The sequence below is a fragment of the Ambystoma mexicanum genome, chromosome 8 (assembly GCF_040938575.1).
Source record: "Ambystoma mexicanum isolate Mex_15411 chromosome 8, UKY_AmexF1_1, whole genome shotgun sequence".
Taxonomy (NCBI): Eukaryota; Metazoa; Chordata; class Amphibia; order Caudata; family Ambystomatidae; genus Ambystoma; species Ambystoma mexicanum.
This window is the reverse complement of record NC_090929.1, coordinates 1701537025-1701550210: the sequence shown is the minus strand read 5'-3', so window position 1 is coordinate 1701550210 and position 13186 is coordinate 1701537025. Positions and strand designations below refer to the sequence as shown.

At 47.5% G+C, this 13186-nt stretch overlaps 1 protein-coding gene across 1 annotated transcript in view; it reads right to left on the bottom strand.

Moving 5' to 3' along the window:
- The window catches only part of PSTK (phosphoseryl-tRNA kinase), a 90274-nt gene that overhangs the window by 31971 nt on the left and 45117 nt on the right, over nt 1-13186 (bottom strand). Inside the window, exon 3 of the mRNA XM_069612015.1 lies at nt 172-367. Coding sequence (XP_069468116.1) covers nt 172-367 — 196 coding nt within the window. The remainder of the gene's footprint in view (nt 1-171; nt 368-13186) is intronic.

Here is a 13186-nt window from a genome sequence, read left to right as displayed (position 1 = left end):
TTGGCATGTGAAATGGCAGCAGAGGGGATCCCCCATGAGTGAATGGCTGGACCTTTTTGCATGAGTGATCACACAGGTTTGACAGAAGTACTGCCATTCATATATGTGGTGTATCGACTTCCCCTCCCACTTCAGTTGCCAGACCAGAGCCCACATTACAGATGGTCATACTTATTCCAAGTGCACTCCGATATATCCAGGCATAGGCTCCGCTGTTCCCAAGGGTTTTTCTCTGGGTTGGGCCGTTCTAGTTTCCTACTCATCAGCTGTATGGTTTCATCGGGTAGTGAGCTTGTTCTTTTGCGATTCCTCTTCAGGCAGGACTCCACCGGACAGTCCAAGAAGAACTGGCAAAATCCTGCAGAATCTGGGAGAATTAAAAATGTATTTTCAGAAATAATTGAGCGCATGCATGCATGAAACTGCTGAGTTCTGAAGACTAAGAGAGTGCTTAGCCAGGGAGCTGGTGGCGGTCTTGCATTCCTCTCATACTCATTCACTGCGTGGATCAAATATTACTCGGGTGCCCAGAGCACGGAAAGGTCTACCCATCGCACTGCACTGAAACTCATTTCCTCTTCTTTCATGTCTGCACTTTCTGACTTTAATGGGACCTTCTATGCAAACTGCGGCAAGCTGGACCTTCTCCAAATCTGTTGTGTAGCAGGGTCAAGATACAGGGGACTGGGTAGGCCAAGCTGTGACCTGATTTTCCTTCAAGTGAGTGGTTGGAGAGGGATCCTCTGGGCTCCATCAAAGACGCTGAATCCTCATGACGGTGAGACCATTGTAGAACAAACCAATCCCTGCAAGAGTCGCTCAGAGCTTTCTCACCCGGGGGTATAAAAGAGGCCAGGACCGAGCAGGAAGGCAGATAAGTCGATAGCGATTAGAGGGGAAGCCACTACCTGAGGAAAGGTAGCACACTTGCTGGATCACATCAAGCAAGTACGTTGCTTGCTGAAGGACAGACCAGCCCTACAAAACTAGGCAAAAGCATGAAAGAGACGCTGCTAAGCCTCTTCCCCTCGAAGAGTCCAGGCCTGTAGGAAGGGCAGGCTGACAAGCCTACATCCAAACCCTCTCACCATCTAGATTAAGGAAGCAAGGTGACCGCTGGCGACGGAGCTTGAAAACCATCTGCCTGAAAAGACCACAGATGAGGGGGTTAGAAATGTACACTCTCGAGAATCAGAAGGTCTGAGGAACAGACCTAATAAAAAAGCAATGAAGCAGGTCTTTGAGAAACCCTGTAGAAACCAGGCAACCAGAAAGTCTGAGGAACAGACCCACAAAAAAGCAATAAAGCAGGACTATTAGAGACCCCAGAGAAACCAAACAACTATAAGGTCTGAGGAACAAACCTGCCATAAAACCGGTGAACCAGGTCGACGAGATTCCCAGAGAACCTGAAGGTTTTAGGAAGAGACGAATATGGAGGAAACAAATCAGGTTTATTAGTAAACCATGTGAAACCAGCCACCCAAAAGAGATAAAGATCTACAGTGCAACAACACACCAGATCTGTGAAAGACCTAGAGGATCTGAAGGGCTGAGAGACAGACTGACAAAGCACATCTACGAGAGACCCCACAGAAGCCAGAGAAGGAGACGTCTGAAGAAAAGAGCTACAGGTAACAAGCACAGACTAGGAGAACTCCAAGAACCGGATCTGAGGGACAGCCCTGTCCACGGACAGCTGAAACAGGTCTGTGAGATACCTGAGAAACTCAAGAACCTGCATACCCAAAGAAGAAAACCTCCTGATGACTTGAGAAAGATCTTTTGGGGATCCCTGAAAGCCAAAGGACAAACCAGAAGGCCCTGTTCTGGGTGGAAACCTTGTGGGGGAATCCAGGAGAAAAATCTACCAGAACCTAAAGAAACCCACAGGAGGCAGACCATTAGCAAACCCAAAGGTCTGACAAGAATGCTTAAAGAATCAGAGGAGGACCAGATCACTACACCATCCTGCTCAACCCTGCGAGTACTTGTGGTGGCCGACACCTATGGATCTTTGACTTTATGTTGGTCAGAACTATTTGGTTTTGTGTTTTATCATAGTGTTAGCTCGGGCCCACATCCATTTGAACGTTTGTGTTTTAGTGTAGGGTACCTGGAAGAGGGCCGAGATGCATTAAGCTTCGGGAAGAGACACTTTCCCAGAGGACTTGAACCCGAGGAATTGAAGAGGAGCACCTTTGAGTTGACCTTACCCCAACACTGTTGTAAAGCTGATCCATGTTTTGTTCTAGAACCTGCCCCTGGCTCCTCTAGGCGCTTGGTCCTCCCGTTTCTGAATATTTAAAATAAACAGGCAAACTGCTCAACATTTCTTGCCCCTGTCCCAATTTCTTGATACACCTCACAAAACACAGGAGGCACTCATTATTAATGGTATTACCCAAATTGACCTTTTACAATTGACCTAAGTATTGTGGTCCTAATTGACCTTCTGCACAACTGACCTTTATATTATTTTAGTTATTTTATATATGTATTGGGTTGGGTTTGGATTATAAATAATATAAGGGTATTGGGTGGGGAGTTGCAGGGGGTTTTGGATTGGGTGAGGGGTTTGCGGGGGGTTCCCCCCGCATATATGTCCTAAATGACCTCCTCATTTAGGTCAATTCTCCTGAGGTCAATTCTCCCGAGGTCAATTGTGAAAAGGTCAATGAGTATACAACCTTATTTATGCATGGTCTTTACTGGTAAAATCTATGGAGTTCATCAAGGGTGCCTTATACTTCCTACAAAGCAGTGCCCAGACAACTTTATAAGGCAAACTCCTCTTCTTTATATTTTCCTCCACAGTGCTGGGGGATGAATGTGCCCAGGTTACAGTAAGCCAAGAGGGCAGCATCGCGTTGCTTTATTGTTTCGTTACGGTATGTGGTAGGTCAGACATAGGAGACAGACCAGACACTTTTATTAAAAGAAGAAATGTCTGCTCTAAACCCTACTTGTAAGATGATTTCCTTACTCTACAAAACAATAAACGAGTGCTTGTCAGGACGGCTTACAAAGGAACTGTGTCCTCTGTACAAAGCTATGCTAACCTAACACCTCTGCCATACCGCTCTGAATAGAAAGGAACATAGGCCTTAGTGCAGGCTAGGATTAGTTCTCACAATCTCTTCCAGGGCCTGGCCTCTTGCATTAGTCCACGTAAAGAGATGCATGTCTCCCAGCGACCTCGTCAGGAAGTTCCAACAGTTCATACTTTACACCGCCACCCGGGATGCAATCTTCTTCTTAGAAGTAACAAGTTCTCCTGACCTTCACCTCTTGGGGTACTGGTTGGCCAACTCCAGGCCATGAGGGCGGGATCCTGATGGGTAACCTTCTCATGGGCAATGGGTCTCTTTCGCCCTGTTCTGGTTGTCATTTCTATCAATCCCTCAAGAGGTATTTGGATTTTGAGCCCTAGGTGGGCTTTGGGCTTCTCCAACCTTACTTTGCGGTTCTGTTTTCGCACCACCTCCTCGGTTATGGGCTATGGGCCTGCAGAACCATGCTTTGTTTCCCAGTTTGTTCCCCCTCTCATGGGGTAGGGGAACTTTCAGCCTAGCATGAGCCCGATCAGCCTGGCATCCCTTCTCAGTTCGTTCTCATTGGATATGTGGATTCTCAGACTGGCATGCGCTATGGGTCTGCTTGACCTTACGTTGCATCTCAGTTAGTTTCCCTTTTACATGGGAACAGCGGATTCTCAGCTGAGCGTAGGCTACCAGTCTGCTCAAGCCTTCTTTGCTCCTCAGTTCATTACCCCTCTCTTCGGGTATGCAAATTCTCAGCCCAGTCTGGGCTGAGTTGTGGCCTCACCAGCCTCCACCCGCTCCTTGTAGGCTACTACGTACCTGTTTTCCAGTGGTGGCATTCACTAAAGGAGGCGGTCGCTCCATGCCAGCACAGACCCGCGTTCCTGACCTGGCTCTGGCCTGTGCAGTCAGGCCTCTGGTGTCTCTTCTTCCTCTATGTGATTTTGGCGTCAGACATGCAGACGGACATGTAAGTCCGATCGGGTGTGGTTTTGCTTCCCTGCTCGGCAGCTCCAAGCTTGTCAGACTCCCCGCCTTGGTCAAAGTGGCAGCGCTCCGCAGCCTGCCTTGGGTCTCTACCCACCATACCGACTGCATGGCTCTTTCACTCTGTTCCCCCTGCAAGGGAGAGGCTCCCTCCTCTGAATGGCTGTGCAGGCTGGCGCTTCTCGCTCTCCAACTGATTCTCTCTTCTGTTGGCTGCCGAGTGTCTTTATATCCGTCCATGTAATGGAAGGCAAGATTCTGGTCTTTACGAGAGGGCGGTAACACATACAGGTCAGACACCAAGCCAATCACTTTGAAAGGGGCCTGTACTGTACATGACTGCCCTGTTCAACGCTCATATGTTATTCATTCATTTATTTATATACAGGCAGGAGCTATGCCTTTTTGATCACAAAAGAATGTACAATAGATAAGAAATCAGATTTGACAGGAAGCAGGGAGCTTCTTACAATGGGGGGAGTTTGGGGGAAATTCTGACCAGGTTGTAGAGGGGAGTAAACGGAACAGTCACCGTGGACAATAAATAAGTGGACATAAATAGATTAAGGACAACCAACATTAGCCGTTTATACGCGCAGGTAGGCGGTATGGACAGCTGTGCTTGTGATATGACCATGATAGATGAAGTGCTAGAGTGGAAGCAAAGCAAGTGAGGGACAGAGGCGAGGGAAAAATGTAAGCTTTAAGGCAGATGAGAGGTAGGCTAAGAGCTTAACTCGAAGGTGAGGAGGTAGGCTTTCAGTTTGGTTTTGAACTGATCTGGCATGGTGATCCTTTGCAACAGACTGCCGTCAGACGAGTTGTCTTTGTGATGCGGGAAATCGGCTTGACAAATCCCAGGAAGGTGGTACCTAGTGTTATTAACCCAACTCCCCACAGCATGTGGATGACTATCCTGTATTTTGTGGTGTAAGGATAGTGCAAACACTGACAGGGGAGGCACAGTGAGTATCGTAGGATCCAATAACAGGTGAATCAGGTAGAGCCCACTGGAACAGGAATGGAGAACATCCGTGGCCAGAGAAATAGAAGATAGTTTGTAGGCAAGTTGGCAGGTAGGCAGTCAGGCTGGGAAAAGCAGGAGATGGCAGACAAGCAAGAGGAACACAAGGAATGGCAGGTATACTGGTTGGCCGGAGAGCTGGCAGACAAGAGTACTGGAAGGGTAACTGGCACAAGGAATGGTAGGAGGTCTGGCAAAAGGACTGCTAATCGACTGGCAGAAAGACTGGTGGATAGTAATGATGGCAGGGAAAGATCTGGGAAGGAAAAGAAAGAAACTGAAGGGCTAGAACTAGAGGAAACAGGAACAAGGCAAGGCAGCACAATGTAGGGAATAGTAGCAACCTAGTTGTCTACTGAAGCGCAAGATGACGCGCCTTGTAGCTGTGACCAGGGGTTTCAAAAAGCCCACGGCACCAAAGAGAGTCTCTTGCGTCTGGTTGGGGCATTTTGCCAACCAGCGCCTTTGCCACCATAGTACGCAATGCGTGAAACTGAGGAGCCAGGCCCCGGGCGCATGCTCAGTAGTGTGGCCATGGCGGCGCTCATCGTAGCGTGAACCCGAAACCAGGATGGGGCAATCCATGCCCAAAGGACCAGCGCCAACGTGGATATAGGCGCCGTGAGACGAGGTGCCAACAGGTAAGTGGGGGCACTGTGCGTGGCTTGGGCAGGAGGTTACGGGCCGCAGCAGTGCATGTGTGGCATAGGTGCGTGACACTGAACAGACTTGCAAAGAAGCCATCAAACCTGGTGACAATACGAGCAAGTAAGTGTGAAGGGAGGGAGTTCAAAGAGAATTCTGGTAGCAAAGTTAATGGTCTTGTCGACAGGACTGAAAGCATAGTTGGGGTGACCAAAGGGGATGCTGGCACAGTAGTCAGTTCTAAAGAAGACAAGAGTGGTTAAGAGATGCTTGGCGGTGTAGAAAGAAAGGAGATGCCATATTTTCATAATATTTAGGAGTTTGTGGCGAGCCGCTGTTGCAGTTTTGGTGATGAAAGTAGAGAAGGTGTGGAAAGGATCATAGATGACACAGAGGTTTCTATCTGAAGAGTAGGGGAGGTGGGAACCGCATAAGCAGGGGAAGAGATGAGAGAGAGAGAGAGTACTTGGCAGGGAAGAAGAGCACCTCTGTTTTGGTTGAGTTTAAAATCAGAGAGCACAAAACCATCCAATATTTATTGGTAGAAAGACAGTTTGAAATTTTGATAGAAAGATCAGAGGTGAGTTTCGGAAAAGAGAAGAAGAGTTGGCACAAGAACCCAAAGGGGGAGATTAGTGCCCCAAGAGCAGAGGTGAAGTGGGGAGGACCCAAGAGCCTTGTGGAACACCAACAGCTAGAGGAGGGATTTGAAAGGTATTATTGCTCCAGGAGACAGAGAATTGGTGAGTTACCAGGTCGAATTCAATCCAGGCAAGGGCTTGATCATAAATCCCAAGAAGAAAGAAAGTATTAAGGAGATCAGAGTTATCAACGGGGTCAAAGGCAGCAGATAGGTCAAGGAGAATTAGGAGAGACGATAGGTTGGAGTGCTTAGCAGAGGCGATGAAGCTGGTGTGATGAATCATATGGAGTTTCGCAAAGAAACTGACAGAAATACACTGCTATTGCACACCAGTCAACAACCACAATCACTCAAGGACAATCTACCATACAGCCATTTCTTTAGGATTCGGCGGAACTGCACATATGTGGACGACTATACTTACCATTCCCGGGTTCCGACGGACAGACTTTCATCACGTGGAAGTCCATTAAACAAGCAGCCAAAAGGGCACATTACACAGAGGGAGACTTGTTGACTCCCCGAATTAGAAATTAGCAACAACGGATTGTTTGTGTCACCACGTTTTCCAGACAGACAGCTAAGATTAAACATCTGATTAAAAAACATTGGAATTTGGTGACCAGCACGGGGTGCACCATGGGACCACATCTGTTTGCGCTCAAACAGGGCCGCAATGTGCATGACAGTCTGGTACATTCAAGATTTATTCCCCTTACCCGGGGGTTGTGAGAAAATAGATTGCAAGCAGCATGGCAAGACAACATGGCACCTTCAGTTCGCCACTATCCGTGTGGTAATTGCACTGCCTGTCAATTTACTTTTCGAGCCACAACTTTTGTACATCACAATTCTGTGTGGTAGTTATGCCAATTTACAAATTGGCAGAGCAGTAATGTAATTTATGGCATTAGATGCCCATGCAATTTATTGTACATTGGTGTGAACACCAGAAAGGTGATTCGGATTAACGGCCATAGATCTCGGATACGCACAAGAACTGAGCCAACACCCCTTGTCTTACAGTGGTCTGCGTTATTCAGTTAGCCATCATCCACAAATCTACAACTTGATGCACTCATCCAAGATGGCCGCCTTTGGGATCCCATCGTTACACTGAAGAGTCCCAGTCTTGTTTCCTCTCTAGATTTTGTCCACCACTGGGGCACCGCAACTTGAGCTTCCGGCCAGATTCCTGATCTCTGTAGATATCAGTAAGAAGTTCGGCAGGACTTGTGTTCTACAACTCAGAGGTTTGTCATGACATTAGTTCAGACCGTTCAGCGTGACACGCAAGATCCTTAATTAGCAGGAGTTAGGTAAGGCTGTGCTCGCTTTCTCACCCGACAAGAGGGAGTGTGTTTTCATGTTTGCAGTACCACTAGACAGTACTGAATTAATGCGTGACTTTCTTTCCAGTCAGTGAAACAACTTGGTCATTGGAATTCTACCTCGCACTGGCCCCGTCAATATGCAACATTGCACCGGCGACGCTGGGTCGACGTACGCTGCTTAGGAATCCTTATCCCGGTACCGGCTCAGTAATTACACTTGGGTGGACCCTCATCATGCTCCTTACTGGGCGCTCCCTAGGCTTTCAGACATGTATACTTGACTCTATATTTTATTGCAGCCCTGTTGAACATTACACGATTCAGCAACGGTTTTCTTCTGAGACACCCCTTCATGGGTAACCTATTCAGTGAGCTTTTTGCATCATGCATGCTTTTACCAGTGCCTCACAACACTGGCACAGGTGCCCATTTTACATGGAGGTTCTGTTGCAGTTGTCTCCATCACACCTAGGGTGACAATTAACAGGTCCCTTCGACTTTGCACCCCTAGGCAACCATTAGCCACCAAAGGGTTCTCTCACTGTCAAGTCACCTGTCTTTGAATTCCAAGCATTAGGACGGCATGACATGTGCATGAATTGGCAACATCAATTAATTTTATGTCCACTAGCCACACACCCCTGCCATTGGCTAGCCCCGGTAACACAAGGGGTTTTGGCCAGAATTAGGCTTACTTTGTCCGGAGTGGGCACATTGAGGGGACTGCACTGGGTTACAGTCTGTTTTTCTTATTAAGTATATAGTTTGAGAGCATTGTCCTTCAATGCTTTTTTTATAATAACATACATTTTTATCAATTGTTTTGGTTACATTGTTAGTTTTTTTATGAGAGTGAGCCCATATTTTGTGTTTATTGTAGTTGTTACGACCCTTCTCTGTCGACACCTTATTTTATCTCGCCCTGATGAGGCTGGTCCAATTGCCATCTTGAGGACCATTCAAGCCGAAACTCAAGTCGACGACATCAGATACAAACACCCTGTCAATCAAGCCCTGTACTGTGATAACTGACGATATCACCAACTACCTTAAGTTTAGTTCAATTATTGGCTAAGGTTCTAGATTGAAAGAAGAGGTGGAGTAATGTCCATAATTTTGTGACACCCCTGTTTTTGTTGAACGACCATATCCATTACAATATGCACATTGGGTTTTTGTTTTGTATCTTTTTGGTTTTCCTTATGAATTGGTTTGTCTGAATGGTATGCATGTGGTAAGTATGTGGATGACAGAAATATAGAGGGGCTTGTATTGATTCCCGTGAATGTGTGTGAGAAGGTTTTGCTCCAGGTTATAAATATTCCTTTATGACAATGAGTTACGATTATGTTATATTGATTATGAATTTCATGCACAATTAACAGAAATAAGTCAAAAATAAAAAAGCATGAATTGTTTCATGAATTGGTCTATTGATCATTGCTCAAGGGTATTTTTTTCAGTGTGTTTTGGTACTGTTCAATATTATACCCTGGCTTTTTGCAAGCTTTCGGTGTAACTACTTTTTCTTGTTTTGAATCCTATGGAGTCATCACTGTTCCCCAACCAGAGACCTTCTCCCATGTGGCCAGGGGACGGCATCCGCTACCTGATCCTGACCATGGGGGTGGTATTATGAGGTAGGATCACATGGGAGGAGACTGTCAGGGGAAAGTGGTGACCACATAGGGAGAGACACAGTAGTCTCCACTTTCCAGAGAGGAAGATCTCATTATTCTTAAGTTCTTAATGGCTTGTCACTGCATAAATCCCTCTCGTTGTAGAACCCAGAAAACCCTTCCTAAAAAAACATTCTAGTCAAGATACCATTAATACCTTACACACAGTTAACCCAAACCTAACATCTCCTGTTTCAAACGTAAGTACTGAGACGAGGAAGAGGAGCGAGGTGTTAATGCAGATTGAAGAAAACTCAATTCTGAGTGTGCAGTCTAGTTGTTTGAAAAGATCACGAGTGCCCAGGACATTTAAAGATAATGTCTGCACTAGAACTGCAGGAGAAGGAAGCGGTATGAGAAGCGACCGTACCGGTGGAGAACGAGAAGGCAGGCAATTCCCGAGATCAACTTGCACTTACCACAGTTACTTACCAGATTGGCGCGAGTCCAGGAAGGACGCCGCAGGCACAGCTGAGGGACCATCTGAACACCGGCCGCAGCAGTGGAGCTGCCAGAGACGCGGTCGGGCTGACAGGCAGAAGTCTTTGGTCCCGGTCGGGGAGAGAAGCCAGTGGGTGATCTGGAAACTGCGGGGAGAGCCAGAGGAACATCTGCAGAGCAACGGAGGCTGTCCCAGAGGGGAAGCTTCCTCACAACGACATGCCACGGGTCTGGAACGCAACAAAACACCTCTGAGTCCACCCAGAGCCACAGTGGACCCCTGGGCGTACAAGTTTCCATATATGCGATATTAGTATGGGGAAAATTGGAACAAGTCATACCTCAAGTAAATAGAACCACAGTGAAGTAATTCAATGTTGTTGTGCTAAAAGACATTGCATCGGAGAAGAAGTAGTAGTCCTGGTGAAAGGAACACATCAGGCAGTGAGCATTTTGGGGGAAGGATACCTGGCAGAGCAGTATACCAGGGGATCTGCAGGACCTGTGAGAAACCTCAAGGTGTCTCCGAAGCTAGTCCCTGGGGATCTGGCATCCAGGTGGCCAGGACACGGCCACCGCTATTGAATCCAGTTCCTGTGGGTGTACCAGTGAGGGATGATCACCTGGGTGGGGGGTCCTTGGGGAGTGGGACACTGACGTTTGAGACGTGGTATCCCCCTTCTTTCAACACCTTTTCCCCATCCTATCACGTAGGATATTCCAAAACACTACCCCATGCCCTTTTTCTGACTCTAACACTTTTGCATGACACGAAAAACAACAGACTAACACCAGAGCTGTTTACCTGACATGTCCCAATACAATGGTCAGGCAAAGTCAAGCAATTGATCAGAATCACACAACTCTGATGGCCCTTTCCATTCCCCACGGGGATAAAAGGTGGAGCACAAGCACACAGGACGAGCAAGGCAGACGGCACAATGTGAGAGCTAACCCGGCATGACAGTTCAAGAGGAGGAGAAAGAAGGCGCATACTGAGAGGGTGACAAGGAGAGAAGCGACCTTGCCCTTTCTGACCAAGGCCCATTAAACCTCTGCAGAAGGAATCATAACACTGCAAACAATAGGCAGCATGTGTTGCAGCAGATGTCAACGGTACACAAGATAACCAAGCAGGGGAGAGATGCTTGTCTCTGTGGTACCAACCTTGACTCCAAAGAGAAAAGAAAGCCAAGCTGACCTAACTGTCTCTCAAACTACTACCCTCATCCCTACCGATCGTAACAATAGACTCAGTGCCAGAACCCACCACAGAACTAGCAAACGCCCAGCCAAACCACCCAACAAGACTAACATTCACACTGTTACCTCAATCAACTCCACCCCTCCCACATTAAAAGGAGCTCTCCTAAATGTTAGATCATTAGTCGCCCATTCCACAGAAGTCGCCGATATTATTCTGACCAACAACCTGGACTTCCTCACTGTGACCGAAACTTGGTTGCACGATGCGGCGGGACCATCTCTTACCCTAGCCATCCCCGACAACTACACCATCCTCAGAGTAGACAGACCCAACGCTCGAGGAGGTGGTGTAGCTATCATCTTTAGGTCCTCGGTTGATATTAGACTAGCCTCCTCTCTCCGACTCAAATCATGTGAGCATCTCACAATTAAATTACAAACCTCCCCTAAGAGCACCATCACGTTGCATCTAATTTACAGACCCGCGGGCCAACCTGGCACATTTGAGGAAGATATCACCTCACTAGTAGCAGAAAGCTCCAAACCTTCAGCACAAATGATTATACTTGGAGACTTCAATCTTGGGTTTAACGACCCTCTCGGCACCCCAGCCAATGCCCTGGCTACAGCGTTAGAGGAGCATGGCCTCCTTCAACTATGCTCCAAACCCACCCACTCTAAGGATAGAATCCTTGACTGGGTAACCGCTCTCAATTGCAACATCAACCTGAAGGACCCCGTACAGCTTACCTGGACGGACCACTACTTCCTCCCACTCGACATTAATATCAGTAACTAATATGCATAAAAGGCGTGTTATTGCACCGGCCTGCCCAACTAGGAAAAAGAGCAACATCACAGCGGAAGCATGTAGGGGAGGAATGGTCCAAAAGACCCCCCTTGCCTACACCTCCACCCCAGGTGAGGGCCATGGCTCAGCGGGCATCCCCTCCTTACCACCAGGGCCCAGGTGGTGGATGGCTCACCTGCTGAAGACATTGCCCGCACGTATTAAATTTAGCTAGGCCTCAGAAACCATTTTGTCTACTAAAGATGGTGTGAGCTCAGCGCACTGTAGCGCGGCCTCCACCTTCGGAAAGTTTCAGTTCTCCCTGTCTCCGCAGCACCATGGCAGATCCGCTGCGAGCCTGTTCCCACGAACAAGACGGACATGATCTAGCGTAATACACTAACATTGTAACAGTTCACCTTCCGCAGTGTATCACTGCTCCCAGAATGACCCGGTCAGCAAGTCCTGGGCGATGGGAAGATCTGTAGAATGGTCATCTGATGAAAGCAGAAAGGTACACAAATGTGAATGTCGAAAACCACTTTTTCCATTCCATACAACCACTTTTATTAAAGAAACCTGCAAAATTGTGTAATTATCGTACATGATACCAGCCGTGAAGGACCCACACCCCTGCAGGGGTGTGCAAATGATAAAAGCATTCCGGGGGATTATTCTTTATATGTATCATTGAAAGCCGTACACCCCGCGGTCCTGTGCCATAACTGAACTAATGCTGCTAGGGTACACAAGAAAACGAATGTAACCATACAGAGGGCACATGTGAAGAGTGTGCGAGAATGCACTCGTCACGCGTGTATGTCTAAGCCCCTTATGTACCACCACCGTCACGTACAGTGGCGGGTTACTTTCTATGTACTCCACCAACCCCGCTACTACCTCACTTACTGCAAATGTATATGCATATAACTAAATACTGTAGTTGTTAAAACATAGTGTACGAATAAGGTGCCCAGACTGAATATAATCGAGACACATTCAGCAAAGTTGAAATGCATGTTTTAAAGTGATTTGAATAAGTATTATAGAGCGTTCAAATGTTTGTGATGTTTTTACCTAAAGTCGGCAACACACGAGGGAGATACCTTTGTGAATATGTGCAAGGCCATTCCTCCTCCCACCCTGCAAAGACTGCCATACATGAGAGCAGAGGCCCGCGCCGTGCTGCTCCACCTCCCCCAACTAGACTGGAGCCGCTTCAAAGATGTGTAGCCCCCTCTGCAGCACCCAAGGCCACGGGCCGCCACCTGCATTATTTACAGCACAGCAGTAAACCCCTGCCTGAACCCACGCTTCCAAAGGCGCCCCCTCGTAAACCCCACAACCCACCAAATCATCTTAGACTTATGGCCCTGTGCAATCAGGACACCCA